Raw genomic sequence first — 19229 nt, forward strand, 5'->3', positions numbered from 1 at the left:
GCTGGAATTAAGTTGCAGACATTAGGACACTTTATACCTAAATCTTAAGAATAAGTGCATTGTCTTATGAAACCGACAATCCTTTATCCCACCTAAAAAATAAGTATTGATAGAATTATATGAGTAGTCTGTATTCAAGTCGAATTTCTTCAGCTATTCCAAATATAATTCTTCCTATTACAGTTCACATGTTGCACTAGGTTATTAGATCCCTGTAGTCTTTCAATATGCCCACATCTGCCCACATCTCTTTTCATACTGTTTTTTATGAGACCCAGACCTTTGTCTTACAGAGAACACAATTCTCTGGTATTTCTTTTTCTTTTCTTTTTTTCCTTTTTCAGTTTTATTAGGTAGAAATTCTCTGGTATTTCTGATTCTGTTCTCAGTATTGTTAATGTCCCCCCACCCCCAACCTCCCCTTAATTCCTGCAAACTAGAAATTTAATTAGAGGCTAGATAGTAACTTACACATTTTGTAGATGATGCTTTGTGTGCTTCCTGTTGCTTCTCATCAGGATGCAAGTAAATGTCGATTTTTCCACTACTTAAGCTATACTACCTTTGATCATTCAGTTAACATGGTGACCACCAGAACTTTTCATTCCTAAATTTTATTTTTCCTTTGTAATTAGTATGCGGGAGTGAGTCTTGGCACTGCGAATATGCTGTCTCCTGATACTTTTTCTTTTCCTGGATGATACATTTTTGAGACTTACAAAATAGGTGATCTTCTGGTTCGTTTGTTTGCTGTTCATTAGCTGGCAGTTTCTTCTCTTTTATTTCATTTTTTAACGTTTTGATTATCATTGTTTACTCCTGGATTCTCTCTCAACATATTGAAATTAATATATTATTACTCTTTTTGATGGTTCAAGTTTATCTAGGGGCAGCTTTAAGTTCTCTCCAATTGATATACCACTGATGTTTGAACACTTTATTGATTGGATCCAATCAGCAAAATATTGTCCACATAATGGATCATATGATGTTTTGTGTAATGTCAAGACCTTTGAGGACTGCTTTTTAGCAGAGAACGGGAAAAATGACGTAACCAGGGGTCACTGCTGTGAAGATACAATGTTGGTCCTTCCGAGTAAAAGCAAATACTCCCAGTTATTTTTTTCAAATTTGTATGGAGCAAAGGGCATTACTGACGTTAATATCTATGTACCAAATGCCAGAGATTGTGCTGATTTGTTCCAGTAACAATACTGTATTTGGAATAAGAACTGCAACTTGATTGATAGCCTGATTAAGTTTATGATGTCCACAGTCTTTCTTCAAAATTCATGTCATCTCTGCACAGGCCACAGTGGTGAGTTAAATGAGGATGTGATAAGTGTCATGTCCCCTGGTTCTTTCACATTTTTGATGGTGGAATTCATCTTTAAAATTCCTCTAGGCATGTTGTATTACTTCTAGTCTATTAATTTAAGGCATGGAGAATTCTAGGATTCTCCATCTAACTTTTACTATTTTAATAGTCTTCTCCCCATGGGTCAGAAAATCAATTTAAGAAATTCTACCAGTTGCAAAGAATGTCTGTATTCCAATGATATGTTTAGGAATGGGGGCTAACCACATGGTTAGTACGCGGTTCAACTGGTCTCTCTTTACGTTCATTGAGTGGACTCCATTTGTCTCCTGACTACCTTATGCTTTGACTTTGGTGGTGGGACACAGTGGGATTTGGGGATATAATTCCCCAGAAATTAGTCAGGGTCAGTCTGGGTATTTCCTTTTCTCCAACACACGACTGCAGCTCTAGGGGAAGGCTTGAAGGGACATTTATAGTGTGGATTGTAGTGAATGTGCAAGATCCTTCCTTTGATGGAGGCTCCACAGGTCAATTTTGTGAGTTGACCTATGTCTGGGTAAGAGGCCTTGATTCTGGTGTTTGGCTGCTGGACTTAGGACTTCTTGTTACATAGATCAAGCCATATTTTGGTACACAGGTACTCCTCTCACTAGTCTTATTTCTCAGTACCTTCATGAGGAGAGTGGCTTCTAGGCCTTCATCATAGGTAGATAAAAGGCATCTGTGGAGACCACATAAGGTATATCCAGTGCAACATTCCTATCTCTAGGATTTCCTCCTTCACATCATGCAAGGAAAGCTTTGGCATAGCATCCTCATTAACTATAGCTCAACACTGAGTCCAAATGTCAGTCATCCAGCCAAATAATATAGAGCCATCCCCAAGCACATGAGCTAATATGTTAAATCCAAAATACCTAAAATGTGCATCCATGTCATTGAAATGGCTCAGTCTAATCTGATATTCCACCCTCCTTGGTCTAATACCCTATAATCCATTTCCACATATGTTCCCTAGGTTTTCTCAGATACGTATTAGTGGAGGTGGAATTATTTTGTTTTGTCAGCTGTTCTCCCTTACCTCACATCTTACATCTTTCCCATCGGATTTTCACTAGTTCTGAGCGTAGAGGCAAGAGCAGGTGGTTGTGATGGGTCTTCGTTTGTTTGGGGGGTTAGGTTTATTTATTTATTTTTAGAGGAGGCACTGGGAATTGAACCTAGGACCCTGTGCATGCCAAGCATGCACTCTACCACTTGAGCTATACCCTCCCCACCTCTGGTAGGCCTTAAGGAGAGTCCCTTGCCAGGTATCTGTACCAAGTGAGATTATCACAGGATTGTAAGTTAGGAAGGCTAGTCTCCTCAGAAACCAAAGGTCTGCTTCCCTGCTAAAGGGGGTTCAGAGTGTCTTGTGGGTTCAAGATTATGAGTTTCACCTGCGTCCAGCTAGAGGTCTTCATTCCCAGGTTCCTCTCTTCCCTGATCAGTTCTCTCATTTTCACATCAGAAACCAGACAAGACCACCTTAGCTGCTGTTGTACGAATACAACTGACAAATACTAGGAAAAGGTGGTTCTCTGAAGACTCATAAAATAGAAAATGTGTGCAGCGTCTGACTTGGCCCTGCTTCCCTGCCAAGGCAAGAGGGGGAGAGAAGACCTCCCAAACTTGAGTGTTTCCACCATGACACTGTGGAGACTGCATGGTACTTGAAATGTAATCTGAGTTTTTTGTAAAAACTTAGACTTTTTCCCTTAATTTTTGGACCAAAAATAGACTAACCAATGGTTATTTCCATTTTCTCTCATTATCTTACCCAAGAACCAACAGCATATATGTTCTTTCAGTGCGTGTGTATGTATATATGTATTGTACACCCTTTACATCCTTACAGCCTCAACTGTTTTCCCACAGAACTTGATGAGCTGATGTATCAGTGATGAGCATTCTCCCATAGGAATGTTGTATCTTTAAGGCTTAGTACATTTCCTCTCTGTGGTACTGCTCTATGCCTAGCACAGGGACAAAACTTTTTAATTATTCACTGAAAGAATAAAGGGGAAAAAACAGAGATAAGAACTTAAAAGGAGGCCAAGCTTCTGCAACATCCATCAAGAAGTTCAAGTAAGTGCACCAAATAAAAGTTACTACTTATTCATAAACTATCCATGACCTGATTTGAAATTCCAACTTTATGAAATAATACACTGCTATATATGCCTGTATATTATCTGCTCTTCTGTCTGCTAATATAATTTACTTAAGCCTCTGTCATATCCTTGGATTATAATACTTTCACATTGTTTTCATATTTAGTAGTAAAAATACAATGGTAGCTAATGTTCTTTGCATCTACCATGCTAGACGCTTCACAGATTTTAAATTTATGCCCATAACTACACAATGGTGTAGATACAATCATAATTTCTGTTTTGTTTCTTGGAACAGCTTTATTGAGATACAATTTGCATACAACAGACCCATCTGATTTATACAATTGAATGTGGTTCAGTATATTGTCAGACTGGGCTATCCATCACAATCTTAGAATCTTTCCATCACTTCAAAGGCAGCCTCGAGCTGTCGAACCACCCATTTCATTCCTCCCTTCATATCTTGGCAACCATAAATCTACTTTCTGTCTCCATAGGTTTGTGCTTTCAAGATATTGCATATAAATGAAATCATACAATCTTTTATTAATAGGTTATTTTCACTTACAGTGTTTTTCAAGATTCATCTGTGTTGTACCACACAGGGCTCATGTCATCTTGGCTTCTGGAGAATTTCCACACGAATGTGCCACTTTTGTCACTCACTAAGAAAAGCTGGGACCAAATCTGCATCGTTTATCTTGTTCACCACTTACTGATGACACTGCCATTAGGAGGCTGGGCAGCGGAATGAGGTCGGTCCGCAGTAGTGATCTCAAACGTGGCCCACAAGGTCTCAGACTCGGGCAACTGTAACAGGTTCTGGCAGGAGCCATCGGTCTTATTTCAGACGATCAGAATCCATCTGAGGCCAATCTGTGACCCTTACTCATTGCCAGTAATTAAAGGGGGCAGCAGGTGGGCTGAGTAACAAGGTGCACACCTCAAATTAAACTACAGCACGGCACACTCCTCCACACGTGCAAACATTTAATACAAAGGTGTACATGGAACTCCTGCTCCGGATTTACTGTGAAGGTTGATTTGAAGTATCACTACAGTGGTTTCACTCAACCTCAGTAAAGTGTCATCAGCAACTGCAGGCACGCACGACGGCCATACCCGACCACCCAAGGTTAAGGTTGCTCAAGCATCAGAACTCTGAAGGCTAAAGTGGAGTCATGCACATCTGTCTGACCCCAAGGCCCACACTCAGGAGCTGCTGGGGACGGAGTCCAGCACAGCACATTGTCAGGACTGGCTACGGTCACAGGTGTTCCTGTACATTCACAGCACATAGATGGAATAACAAACACAGAAGCAAGTCTTATCAGTGACAGCTGGTGCGTGACTCGGATAAGTGACACGGTTGTTTTGCCAGCCTGTGGTGCCAGGTTTAGGGGTGAAAGAGAACATTCTTTATTCCCACTTGAGCTTCCTGCACAGCTCGAGGTGACAGACTCTCCCCCAGGTGCTACGGTTGCTGCTCACCCACAAAAGTTGTGAAAGTGGGGTGTCTCACGTTAGTAGACGTAATCTCGCTTTTTCTCCACTCATCCCCTGCTTGACCCTGACCTTTATCTGAAAGGATCAGGGCTGAGAGGCACATGGTAACTTTACAAAATTGACAAGAGATAGACAACATCCCTCCCCCAGCCTGGATGCCTCACTGTAAGTGAGGGTGGTGAACACTGTACACAGTCAAGCAGTCGTGTTCTCCACGATGTAAGACAGTGTCAGTCCAACAAGGGAATCCAGGGGCTTAGAAGAAGATTAAGTGTGACTCCTGCAGGCCCACTTTTCACCACGGTGTAACCTGGGAGGTGTAGCCACGAGACGGTCCAGGTCTGGCTATGAGGGGAATGGAAGTCCCATTGTGTGCAAGAATGGTCAGGGCCAAGTCACAAATGCTTCAGCTAGATCTGCAGAACCACCCAGAACGCTGTGCCCTGAGGAAACCCTAAGATTTCAGGTCAGGGCAGTGCTGCCCAAATACTCCACATTCAGTTTCTCTTGACTGTGAGCCACCCCATGCTCATTAAGAATAAATAAGAATCTTGTGGAAATGACTCTACAACATTCTTACATTCATAAAGTTCTTCTCCACAGTGAGATTACAAGCGAACATTACTGTATTAGCAGAACTAAAATTAACCCACATCTCATGTCAGCAGCGTTTCTCTCCACTGTAAGGTCTCCCATGTGTATGTAACGTGTATTTCACTGAGGAAGTAGTGACGGTCTTTCCATGTTTCTTGACAGTATGGCTTCACGGTGAGTCCTCACATGCCGGCTGTGAGGAGGCTGATGGCTTTGCCACATTCCTAACATTTGTAGAGCACCTCCCTGGCGTTTTTCTCTCATGATGTTGAAGTGAATCACATAGAAAAAATTTTTCCTACATTCCTTCCATTGACCAGGTTTCTCACCAGTGTGCGCACGCTGATCCCTGATAACGGAAGAACTGGCAGATGTTTCCCACGTGTATTTCTTCTTCCGAGTGTGAGATCTACAACGTCTAGGAAGACTTGAAGAAGCGAAGACTTTCCCACATTCATCACATTCAAAAGACTTCTCTCCAGTGAGATTTAAAATATCTAGAAAGAGTTAAGGAAGAAGCAAAGGCATCTCCACATTTCTCACATTGAAATGGCTTCTCTTCAGGGTGAGTTTTTAAATGTCGAGTAAGGCCTGAGAAATGAGTATAGGTCGTCCCACATTTATTACACACAAAAGGCTTCACTCTAGTGTGAGTTTTCAAATGATTAATGAGGTTTGAAGACTGAACGAAGGTTCTCCCACACTCCTTACATTCATAGGGTTTTACTCCAGTATGAATTCAAATGTGAACACGAAGGTGTGAGGATCTTCTAAAGGCCCTACCACACTCCTGACACTCGTAGGGTTTTAGCCCAGTATGAATTCGACTGTGAACATTAAGGTATGAAGACCACTTAAAGGCTTTCCCACATGTGTCACATGCACAAGGCTTCCCGGCACTGTGTGTTTCTAATTGTCTCCTAAGGCTTAAGGACACAGCGGAGACCTTTCCACTTCCCTTACATCTGGCATGTGTGTTAGCAGTGTGAGTTGGTACATGAGCACCAAGGCTTGCTGAGTGAACAGCTCTCCCATGTTTCTTCCATCCATAGGGCTCTTCTTTACCGCGAGTGTCGTCCTGTGCCTGAAGGTGAGGTTCATTAACAAAGGCTCCCCCACCATCACTGCACTCTAAGGCTTTCCCCTGTTTGCTCGATGTCCTGTGCACATGTGGGGCCAGCCTGACAGCTTTTCCACACTGAGTAAACAGGGAACGTTTTTCTCCAGCACAAGATGTATTGTGTAGAGTAAGGAAGTTTATTCCATCCTGATTATCTCTGCAAATGTTCTTTCCACTTTTGAGTTCTCCTGTGTGTCTTAAGGCACAAGTGTTCCCTGAAGTCTCTCCCACGTTGCTTATAGTCATAGAGTTCCAGGCCACTGAGGCTTCTTTCCTGTGGATAAATGGATGGATGATGATTCAGGGATTTCTCAGACTCATTAACTGATCCAAGTCATCTCAACACAGAACCATCACTACAGTAGCGATGATGACTTTTCCCATCTCCTTGACATTCATACACGTCCTGCCCAGTTGATTTCTTCCAAGTTAAAACAATGAAATCCTCCTGCCAGAATGATGTACCGTATACTCGAATCTCAAAAGATTTCTACATAGTTTCATGGGACTGTTTTTAAGTAAGTGGGAATGAGTCCTTGTGGAAATTCTGAAGCAAGTTTCAATCTAGGCCTGGATATCCCCATAATTAGCATCACCAGAATTCTCAGAGAGACATGGCTCTCCCCAGGTGAATGCCACTCATCTCAAACATCTGTCACTGGTGCTCCCGTTCTAGCTAAGGAAGTCCCAAGCTGATCTGAATGTGGAAAATAAATACCTGGTTTGAAACTTACTGATTTTACCACTGCTGTCCCAGTCAACGGTTTTCCCCCAGCGTGTCCTGCTGACGTGCCGAGCCTTTGGTTTTAAGTTGCATTTCCCACCATAAAGGAAAAGAGAGTAACAAATTAAAGACTTTGCAGAAAGAGTGGACCTTAAAGGAGTTAAAACAATAAGACCTATTCTGTGTGTTTCCAAATTAAACATATCTTTTCAAAAGCCAGGATAGATTTGAGGCATTTGGCTATATCAAAAATTAAGCAGTAATATATATTATGTATTCAAAATTCAGCACTTGATTTAAAAAATGATTCTATGAAAATTAAATATGGGGAAAAGAGACAGAATATCATCAGGGAAACTTCTGGTCAAAGAGGATACATCAAAATGATACAACTAAAAAAGGAAACAAAAGGTTATTTTGTGAGATCATAGGAAATTCTGAGTAAATGGAAAGTGAGTACATATGAGAACTTGAAGAAATCACAGAGCATCCGAGACCAATGACCTCTGCCCTCTGAGAGAAAGCACATCTTGACAAGTTTTCTCCTTGTAATTTCAAAACGGAAATTTTTTTGACCAGGGATGTTCTTCACACTCCTCACTCACCCTGGACAGCTCCCCTCTCCTCTGTCCTCAACTCTTCTTGTTCCAACCAGGAGATCAGAGTGGGTTTGAACCACTGATACCCTGTTCACAGGGAAAGAAATGTTCATGGAAAAGGCCCTGCCAAGCATGACAAACCTTCCCGTGAATCGGGTCCCATATTTCTAGTGAATGTGGTAAAGTTATTTCCAAAGAGATAAAAAGGTAAATATCCCCTCATCCTGTGCCTCAAAGAGACTGTTTATCTGCGGCCTCTGAAACACAGGTTCAGAACTATATGTACATTTACAAAGCACTAAGACTTTATTAAAATAGGAAATAAAGTAAGTCAAAAAGAGATGTTCATACTCATGGAGAAGCCACTAAACTAGTGGTTGTCAAACTGTGGTGTCCACAAGAATCAGGTCCAGTGTTTGCTAAAACACAGATAACGGGGCCCAAATGCCAGTTTCATTCACTGTGTCGAAGGCGAACTCTGAGAATGCACATTTCTGACGGAGTGATGGTAATGTTCTAAAACCACACTGTTACAGAAACCACATGGGATTAAAACCCATTCCTGTAGAGACTAGTGTCTATTTCCACTGTGTTCAGACCGACATCACCCATCCTGTAAGTGCGTCATATACATCTGCTCCCTAAGAGGCTACAGGAGTGGTGGCGGCCTTACCCGCGGTGGTCAGGTTCTTGCAGTTCTCCAGCATCACATCTCTGTACAGGTTTCTCTGAAAGGAGTCCAGTAGAGTCCACTCCTCTTGGGTGAAGCCCACAGCCACATCAGCAAAGGTCACTGAGTCCTAAACAATCACACACATACTAGCTTATATCAGTAACATAGGAGCTCCTCCAATGATCAGTGGGGAATGAATGTGAGACCCAGTGTCAGTAGAGTTTCATGGTGTCTCATCACCTCCCCCAGGACGCAGTGGTCCGAGGCTCTCTTCTCTCTCTCTACTCACCCATGATCAATGTCCTTCACTTGTGACTTTAACAGAACCAGAAACACAGTCCTAAGCAAACTGCAGACTCTTGTAAATGCTCACGAATAAATAAATTCACTGAGAAATACACACTCTCATCTTCCTTAGCATGCCAGAGCAGCAGGCAAAATCAAAAACATGCAGTCTTAATCGTGAAAGAACACTGAAAGGAGGTAAGTATTGAAACACTGAGATTATTCAGAGTAACCCCTCATCAATATGAGAGCCTCCACTTTGGGAAGGAATTCATCAGGGACTGAGTACTGCAGTGGCTTTATTTATTTAAGAAGCTCAGGAGACAGGCCTGCCTAGAAGGAAATGTGTCCATCTGGTGGATGCAGAACATCATTTTGTAGAAGGATAACTTTCTTCTTACCTGAGGACAATTTCTCACACAGTCAGCCACCATCTGTCTGCCTCTCTCTTTTCCTTAGGAAGGCAGAAAGGGTCCTTTGAAAGAACACCTAGGAGAAAAGGAAGGAGACAGGAGCACCCAGGGAGGACCACAATTCCCACATCCACTGCCCGGAAGTCATTCCATTCTAGCTCCAAATCCCCACACACTCAGGAAATCCCTCAGAGAGGAGACTTGCTGGTAGGAGGATCCTGAGGTCACCACACACCCCCAACCCCCCGCCAGGAATACCTCAAAATGCACCTACACTGGAGCAACTCTCACTGACAACAAAGTAGAGAGAAGCAGAAAGGCACTTCTACAAGCAGCGCTGTAGGAAAAGCTCCACAAGGGGCAGGTAGGACGGGAGGGGAAGCAATCAGGTAGAAAAACATGCCCCCTGGAGGGGACTCAGAAGAGGAGGGGACACTGTGGGCTCAGGTTTGAACCACAAACTGGGGACCCCAGCCTTGTGCTCTGATACCAGGAAGTCAAGCCCCCTTAGCTGGTCTGAAAACAGGAAGGACTCCCAGGATGGCTGCAAGAATCCAAGACTCCATCTGTGAAGAGGGTGCCCAGCTTGCTTCCTCCTGGGAACAAGGTGGAGGAGGCCGATTAAAACTTCCGGAAGCTCTGGTCAGTTTCCCGTGACCGTCCCAGCGTGCGTCCCGGCCCCGCGAGCTCCGGCCCAGCTCCCCCCCAGGGACCAGCCTGCGTTGCCGAGGAAAGTGCACACGTGGGGAACGTAGCTCACTCAGCCCCGGCACTGCCTGCACCTCTGCCTGGCTTGCCCGGGGTCCCGTGTGCGCCTGGCCTGCTACAGCCCTCCTGCCCCAGCGCCGCTCCCCTCTGGGCAGAGGTACCGCTGCTGGGAGGAGAGAGGGCACACACCTGGAGGGGACAGGGTCAACTCAGACCCAACCCTTAGGGCTCCTGCTTCCAGCACCTTGGGACCTGCCCCTGCCCCACCGATAGGGTGGTGACAGCCACTGCGCACAGAAGGCCCGGCTCACACGCGGCTGTGGCTCTAGCGCCTCCGTCTCCAGCCCCACTTGCCAACAAGGTGACAACTGCCAGCACACCCTGAGCAAAGACCTAAGTCATGCTCACTTTAGATCCAGCAACCCCACCAAAGCCACTGGGCACCACAGACTGCATTGGGACCCGCCCACATAAGGACACCCCTTCAAAAGATGGGATAGGTAACTGCTTCACTTAATTTCATAGAGACGAAGTTAAAATGAGAAGACAAAGGAATTTTTTTTTAATATAAAAGAACAAGGAAAAAAATCCTGATGGGACAACTGATTAAAGAGAGAAATAATATACTGAATAAAGAGTTTAAAGTATTAGTAATAAGAATGCTAACTGCACTTGAGAAAATAGAAGAACAGTGAGAATTGTAACAAGGAACTAAAAAATATTTAAAAAGGACCAGTTAGAGCTTAAGAATATAGTAACTGAAATTAAAAGACACTAGAAAGAGGGGAGGGTATAGCTCAGTGGTAGAGCATGTGCTTAGCATGCACAAGGTCCTGGGTTCAATTTCCAGTACCCCCATTAATGATAAATAAAAACCTAATTACCTCCCTGCTCCACCCCCAAAGAAACGCACTAGAAAGAATTATCAACAGACTAGTTGATAAATGAGAATGCATAAGTGATCTTGAAGACAGAGAGGAAATAAATAAAAGAGACCCCCCTCACACACACACAAAAAGAACCCCACAATAGAAAATACTGGCAAAACCAAGACAAGGGCTTCCAAAAACATAAATAAAACTGATAAGGCTTTAGCCCAGCTTATTAATAAAAAGAGGGAGAGGACCAAATAAACAAAATAAGAAATTAAAGAAGAGATATTACAGCTGACATTATAGAGACACAAATAATCATTTAAAAGACTACTATGAACAGTTATAGGTCAACAAACTGGACAATCTATAATAAACTGAAATCAGATCCTCTGCTAGCTGGCTTAGTGACATATGTGACCATGTGGAAAAAAAGCTATATGCAGCCTTTAGGAGCCAAGGGGGGGCCTCAAGCTGGCACCAGCAAGTTATTCTACAGCAGTAAAGAAATGAATTTTGCAAATTACCCAAGTGACTATAGAAATGAGTTATCTTCCCTGGTTAAGCACTAGTTAAGTTCCCCTAATTAAGCATGATAAGAAAGCAACTCAACCAAGGCCTCATGCAGCCCAGTGGGAACCCGAATAGGGCACCTTCCTAAGTTCTCTCTGGACTCCTGATTCAAAGAAACTGTGAGATAAATGTGTGCTGTTTTAAGGCCCATAAATTTTGTGTAACGTGTTAGGCAGTAATAGATAAATACACCTTCCCTTCTGAAGTCTGCATTCGAGGGCCATGCTCTGTGTCTGGCTTCTTTCACTCATCATTATGTCTGTGAAGTTTATCCACACTGCTGCCTCTGCCTTTGATTTATTCCTTCCATTTGCCTCAGATTTTTCCAATAGTATAAGTAAACCATAGTTTGTCCAGTCTTCTGTTAATCCACATCTTAGGTGTTCCCCACTTAAGGATCTTCAGGTAACACTGGAATGAAATGTCTTTATTTTCATATGGATACACATGTGCAGGCATATGTGAAAATTTTAAATTGTTTTCCGATGTGTTTTAAATTGCTCTTCCAGTGAACTCCCCAACCAATAGTATAGGCCGATCCTCATCAACTTTATCTTCAGAAACTTCATCAGTTACTTCACTATGTCACATCTCCTTCACGGGGACCCGGAAGTGGTAAATACACAGGGCGCTATGGGTATTACCAAATCCCATGGACAATTCAGTGCTTTCTGACCACCTGCACTGCCAGGGGGGATCTTCCCATCATTTACCTATGGACTGACTCCAGTCCCCTAGTTACATCAGTCTCTATCAGGAGTCAAACAGGACTGGTTACTCTGGATGATCCTTTAGGGAATCAGAGGCCTCTTCTGAGGAGGAAAAGGAATCTCAAAACCACTATACACTTAGAAAGATAAGCATTTGCTCAGATTGATGATGAAGTAAATTTTCATGGAGACGATAGTTTTCAATGCTCAGTCACTGATTCTCATTAAATTCTTGAATGAACTTGCTGTTCATAAAATTAAAACACATACTTTCTCTTGATTCACAGCATTTGGAAGATAGTACTTGTTTTTCTTGCCAGGTATACACTGAAGATTAGATTCCTCCCTCAGCATTTTCCCCAATCAAATAAAATGTCTCTACTGTCAAATCTGGAAGTAATCCTTGGTGCACCCCCCACCCTAGAAAGGTATTCACCCAAATGTGGAACACTTTCCCCACCTTCCACTTCCAGCATGGCTGACTCCTTCGCCTTGTCTCTTTATGACTTAAATATCACTTTTCTTACCTTCAACTACTCCCATACAAGCACAGAGAAAATAATAACACCCTCAACTTTAGCTCCAGAAGCCGAATACATTTTAATAATACATTCATTTTCTGAGACAGATGTCTATCTCCTCCAAAAGTTAACAGCCACCCTAAAATCAGCCCTGGACTGAAGGTTTACACTAAGCACTAATCAAGCATTCATTAATTGGGGGGTAGGGTATATCCTGTAGTAAGTAAATAGATGAAGGAAATGCCCGGATTCTTTCACTTCTACCATCTACAAAACTCTCAAATCATTTATTTTCTTTTCCATAACAATCGTGACACCTGTGTTACTGTGATTCTATTCGAAAAGTTATTCAGCGGGAGATTCTATCCTGACTCCATGCCTTCACTCTCATCTTTCGGAATGTCCTTTCCAAAAGTAGGAGCTAGCAGGTTCTATATAGGTTGTAAATGAACTCAAGTCACTCTCCTGCTTAAAAAGATTTCAGAAGTTTCCCTGGCCTTTGAATGTTGTCTCAAGAATCTCACTCCTGGTCCTGTCCCTGCTCTCCACTCTGCCACCACTCTTGGTTCTTCTGCCAACCCTCTTTCTCAGTTAAAAAGAAAAGAGAAGAGAAAAGGGAAAAGAAAAGAGAAAGAAGGAAGAAAAAAGAAAAAAAGAAAAAAGCTCTCAACTACACTATATTTTGCTCATGAAGTGCCCTTCACATATAATTCTCTCCTCAATCTGCAAATCCTCACTCCAGCTCAATGACCTGAGTAGGTAAATCTACTCATGCTTTGCTTCACAACTTAAGTTATCAACCCCTCCCAGGATATATTACCACCTCAGAGCAAGACAATTGTCTGCATCAGAAAATTGCCAGTTTTCATTTTTTTAATTCTTCTTTAAAAAAAATTTTTTTTTAGGGGAAGGTGATTAGGTTTATTTATTCATTTAAATGGGAGTACTGGGGGTTGAACCCAGGGCCTCATGCATGCTAAGCATGTATTCTACCACCAAGCAATACCCTCCTCCTCCAGTTTTCATTTTAAATATGTATTCCCAGATAGACACAGTAAGCCCATGGTGCAGTGCTATGTTTTGGTGGCCATTGTTGCTCTGTCCCTGACACACAGCCTAACTCACTAGCAGAATTCAATGATCGTTTGTGGATTGCCAAACAATATGACATTCCCCTCAAAAATGTTCCACTATAGTACACACAAATTTTAAAAGACACAGAAACAGAATTACAACATAAAAAATCACATAAGGCTCATATAAGATGTCTGCACAGAATACAACAGATGCTAAAAGGCAACTGTTACAAAGGTTGCTCAGGAACACTATATTTTGAGCACCAAAGTATCACCCATGTATGATTTTTTCCCTCAAAAAGAAAAGTCTCTATCTTTAAAAGATTGCTCTAGTGATCACTACCTTAAGCAAGTAATCAAATTTAGCATCACTAATCAAGGGATAGCATACGTTCTTGATGGAATGCAATCTGATGTACACATCACCCTCAATATATTCTGAAGATACTTTGAAGCCTTTACACCAGGAGTTGCCACACTTTGGTCACAGGCCAGTTTTTGTAAACAAAATTTCCTTGGAGCACAGCTATGCCCATTTGTTTCCTTATGCCTATGGCTGCTCGCCCACTACAAAGGCAGAGCTGAGTAATTCCATATCTTAGGCCAAGCATCAAGTACTTACTACCTGGACCTTTTCAGACAAAAGGTTTGCCAACCTCTGCTCTGGACTCAACTGTGTTTCACAAGAAATACAAGACATAGATGAAACATCTAAAAACCCTGAAATATAAAATCAGAACTATCAAAATGTGTGACTTTCTATCAGAATGAGTGTAACTCTTCAAAAGGTCAATATGTTGGACAAACAATTTGGACAGATCCAGTATTAAAAAAAGTAAAAAATACGAACAATCACCACACATACACTTTGACTGAGTTCTAGATCCAAAAACACATTTTGGAATAACATGGAGCAGTTTAGTTTTTAGAGTAGCAAATATTAGACTACATTATCTTTAATTTTTGTGGGCAAAATAGTATTATGGCTTTAGTAGGACAATATCCTTCTCTTTAAAAGCTGCATTACCAAGCATTTAAAGGTCAAATATCATGTACGCATTTATTTTCAATTTACTCACTCTCAAACAGTTCATAAAAATGTGCTTATGTTTTTAAGGAGAGAGCAAACATGCAAAATGCTAAAAATAAGTTAATCTGCTACAACGAACATTCATTGTACTGGATGTTCAGATTTACTTTAGGTTTAAGATTTTACGAAATCATACACACAGAGTATGCTGCTCCAGTTTTTTTGTGTGCAATATAAACTTTTGAAAATTTCAGTTAGGTACTGAGCCAGAAAGGGTAACTGAAGTTTTTAGAAAACTTTCGTGCTTAGAAAATATTTTTTCTTGAAATATTAATAATTGATAGTGAGAAAAACAGATTCAAGACAAGCGTTTCAGGCCACTTGGTCACTGGTTCCTAAATTTAGAAAGCATTTGATTAACAAGTTGGTAAAGGCATGTGGTGGTTACAGAAATAGTTCAAATACTTGAAATTAAAGGCTTTCCACAAACCCCTTCTAAGAAAGTTTAGCTGTGGCACATGCTTTGATCAGAATGGTAGTTTCTGTTTGCTCTAGTAGTTTTATCATTTATACTAGTCCTTTGCTTCTGTAGTCGTTTGTTTAAAAAATGTTAAAATTATAAATCACATCTAATCCTACTGAACTGTAAAATTTCGACTATATCTTTCTTTTAAGGACAAATGAGAATAAAATGATCCTGTTTGTCCTGGGGAAAAAAAAAAGATTTTATGAAAGAAAAATGGGGGTAGGTGAGACAGGGGGCCACGTGTAGTGCAGACAAATCCTGTTAATGGTAATCTCAACTATTCTAGAACCAGTGGTATAAATCCTTCATCTTTTTCTCCTTGAGACCGCTGTTTTGACTCTGTGGGGATACACCAGCTTAAATTCAGACAACCATATGGCTGAGTATTCTTGCTTTTCTTTAGATGAAAGACTTGTGGTCTACCTTCATTTATATTTATATACAGAAATTAGCACACTCTTGATACTTAAGAAAGCATCTCATCTTTCTACCTGTATGTACTGTTCAAAAATAAAGACATGCGAAGATGAGGATGAGTTCTCAGAACCATCTGCTTCTACAAGGACTGAGTCACTGGCCACTGCAGCAGCTGCCCTTCCCACATCCTGAAAGGAATTTAGAACCCAGTTCAGGGATGAGGCACTCTGTGCTCCGGGAAAACTGGCAGTACACGCCTTCAGTTTCAGAAGAAAATTTTATGAACCCCAATTCTCCCATCTTTCCATACTTAGAAACGCACTAAAAGCATTAACTAAGGTATCTATTCCACGTGACTAGCAGCAACCGTGTGCCGAGATGTGTGCTTGACTACACATACACTTTCTCCAAAACCCCGTACACACTGGCATTCCCCGCCTTACCTCTTCAGAAGCTTCTGAGCTTTCCCAGAGCCTGACTCCTAGGCTACAGCCCTCAGTAAGGCACTGAGTAAACTCAACACACAGCTCTTAACGTTCTGCTTCCCATTTCTCAAGTCCACACCTCAGACTCACAGGAACACGGCAGGAAGCCTATGTTCGTGATAACCTGAAGGCGTAGAGGCCGGAGCAACCTGACAGAACAGCGGAAATGCATGTCCTCCGGGGCTGAAGTAACAAAGGTCACCACGGGGGCTTCTGAACACGGAAACAAAGAGGCAAACACCCCGCAGAGGCGCTCTTACCTCACTCCTGACCCGGCTGAACCCCGGAACTGAGGTCCCGCCGGCCGCGAGCGGAGGGACGAGGCCTCCCTAAGGAGGCCTTTCGCGCGCTCCGTGCGTCCCAGAGCCCTCCCTTGTCGCGGGCCCCACCAAGGACACGCTAAACCGCAGGAGACCAACGTGACTCGCTCCACCAGACACAGAGCCCGGGACAAAAAGACCGCCTCGGGTCCTTCACGTCACCTTGGCTTCCTGCCTCGGCCGCAGAGGACGGGGGTCCGGGGCTGGGGCTGTCAGCCAAGTTCGGTCATTGCAGGAGGAAACACGTACTATCTCCCCGCTTTAGAGCTGAAGGGCCTTAGAGTCAGCTTAGTGCGGTGTCTGGGGACAGAAAACAGGTCCAGCCCATGCCGTTAAGGTGGGAACCAGACCTGTGGGTGGCGCTATGGCGGTGGGCGGGGCCCACGCCCGGAAGCGGTGTTGGAGGCGGGACGAGGCCCAGTTCCGGGTTTAGAGGTCGGAAAGGAGATGCTGGGGGTGGTACTCACCCCACCAGGGGCTCATCAAAGCTCATCTACCTGCTAGTCCTCCACTTCCTGGAGCCCTTGGAATGAATCACCCATTCTGATAAACCTGCCAATCCATGAGATGGTCTGTCTCCTCCATTCAAACAATCCTGTATTTAACCTTTATTTCGCCTTATTTCTTTATAGTTACATTGGACAGCATAAGAAACTCTAATCACTGATTCCTTTGCATATTCAAAGTAGTAACATTTTTTTCTGTAACCTTCGTGTTTGTCTTCCCTCTTCAAGTATGTATTTCTGGTTTTTATTTTTCCTACCTTACCATACCGTCAGGACCTCCCATGTTACGCTGAGAAACAGCACTGATACCAGGCATTCTTCACTCATTTAGGAATAGTTTAAATTTTCTGTTATCATGTTGGCTGTATATTTCAGTGGGTGGCCACAAAGGAGTTTATGAAAGTCTTTTAAAATCTTGTTTATTAGCACATTTTACCAAAATTGTTTATGTGCATTATCATATGTTTTATGTTATCTATTAAATTGATAATTATTTTGTTATGTTAATGTTTCATCTGTTGTGTATAAAATATTCACTTCTTATGTAGCCAAAGGACTCTTTTTTAAAAAAGTAATTTCTGGGTTTCCTGACTTGCCTTAAAAAATCTCTTGAAACTCTAGGTTGCATACAGATTTCCTAATTTTCTTCTAAAATTTATTATTTTTACTGACATTTTAATCTTTAGTCCTCAAAGAATGTATTTTGGCATGTGGTGTGGGGTAGTGGGTACGATTTTTTCCTTCAGAAAGATGGCGAATTGTTGTATCAATTATTGATAAACTATCTTTGACATACTTATTTGAAATTTCACCTTTATTAAACAATATATTCCTAATACACCTGTCCCAGGTTGTAGACTCTTCTGTGCAGTAATATTTACTTACACCTGTATCAGACTCTTTTGATAACAAGTTTTATGTTATTTTATTAGTTAGTGGTAAACAATATAATGGAATTTTGGTTCCATTATAAAAGATCCTTTAGTTGTTATAACCCCATTTTCCTACACCTTTAAAAATCAAGGGTGGCAGCAAAGATGACCATACTCACAGACTCTTGGCCATTGGTTTTCTCCCCCATATTGGGAAGAAATGCAAATGAATACTATTGGATTTTTTTTTCTTTTCTTAAAAAGGGTAAGGAAATAAGTGAGATGAAGTTGGAGGGGAAAAGCAAAGGAAATAAAACCAGGAGAGAACAACATAATTCTTTACACAAAGAGCTCGGTGTATGCAAAATTTCCCACAGAGGCTTTGACTTCCAAGTGCATCATAAATCCACCATAGTCAGAGAAAGGGATTTTGCCACCTAGAAGGGAGATCTAATGCACTGAACACTTGGCCAAGTTCTTCTTTCCCCATTTTTTTTTCTATCTCTGGAAAAGCCCTTTTATAAAGTATCGGTAAAATAAAGACACCTGCACTAAAGCAAAAAAAAAAAAAAAAATCAAGTTGCCATGATTCTACTTTCTGTATGTATATATTTGCCTTTTCAGACATTTCATGTAAATTAAATCATAAAATCCTGTCAATAATTTTTTTCACTTAGTATATTTTTTTCAAGGTTCATACGTATTGCAGCATATCATTCCTTTGTACTGCAGAATGATATTCCATAGTATGTATATATAATTTATTCATCAGCTGATGAATGTTTGGGTTGTTTCCACTTTGTGGATATTATGAGTAATGCTGCTGTGAAAATTCATGTATATCCTTTTCTGCAGATATATATATATATATATATATATATATGTTATTATATAATATATAAAATATATAATATATATGTATATGTGTGTGTATCCTATTATTATTTTTTTTTGAGAAGGAAGAAAAGCCAAAGCAATCTAAGTACTCATTATCATTTTGTTTCCTTTGTGGGTGACTGCTGCTCAATTCCACCAAATCCTTCTGAGGTACGTCAGGTATGAGTCTCAGAACTTTCCATTCAGTAGATGAAAAGACATCAGCTCACATCTTCTATGAGCCAAAGGTGATCCTAGAGAGATCGGCATCCCTTATTTCTGAGTTGCACACATCTGAATTCAGAGCAGATTCCCTCAGGTGTCCCATATTGTGGTATCAGAGAAG

The 19229-nt window shown here is 41.7% G+C and overlaps 1 protein-coding gene across 5 annotated transcripts; it reads right to left on the reverse strand.

Annotated features, from left to right (window-relative positions):
* Positions 1-6833: 6833 nt before the first annotated feature.
* LOC105068358 (zinc finger protein 426) lies at positions 6834-17133 on the reverse strand. 5 transcript variants are annotated; one of them, XM_074350699.1, is made up of 7 exons: positions 16792-17133; positions 9882-9987; positions 9380-9467; positions 8694-8820; positions 8027-8107; positions 7432-7495; positions 6834-6971 (listed from the first exon to the last, which is right to left on the reverse strand). In XM_074350699.1, the coding sequence occupies exons 3-6, from the start codon at positions 9410-9412 to the stop codon at positions 7455-7457; spliced, it is 282 nt and encodes a 93-aa protein (XP_074206800.1). In that variant the 5' UTR covers positions 9413-9467; positions 9882-9987; positions 16792-17133; the 3' UTR covers positions 6834-6971; positions 7432-7454. The 5 variants fall into 5 exon arrangements, with proteins under 5 accessions (XP_074206800.1, XP_074206799.1, XP_074206801.1 ...); XM_074350698.1 differs by having other exon boundaries at positions 16570-17133; XM_074350700.1 differs by lacking the exon at positions 9882-9987 and having other exon boundaries at positions 16570-17133.
* Positions 17134-19229: the final 2096 nt, after the last annotated feature.

This window comes from Camelus bactrianus, chromosome 22 (genome assembly GCF_048773025.1).
Source record: "Camelus bactrianus isolate YW-2024 breed Bactrian camel chromosome 22, ASM4877302v1, whole genome shotgun sequence".
NCBI lineage: Eukaryota > Metazoa > Chordata > Mammalia > Artiodactyla > Camelidae > Camelus > Camelus bactrianus.

Excerpts from the sequence above, each read along its gene's own strand:
- LOC105068358 (XM_074350699.1), bottom strand. The coding sequence starts at position 9,412 with ATGGTGGCTGACTGTGTGAGAAATTGTCCTCAG. Across the intron at positions 8,108-8,693 it reads CAAGAACCTGACCACCGCGG|GGTATCAGTGGTTCAAACCC; the intron begins GTAAGGCCGCCA and ends CCCTGTGAACAG. Across the intron at positions 7,496-8,026 it reads GGAGAGGGGAGCTGTCCAGG|GCTCGGCACGTCAGCAGGAC; the intron begins GTGAGTGAGGAG and ends TTAAAACCAAAG.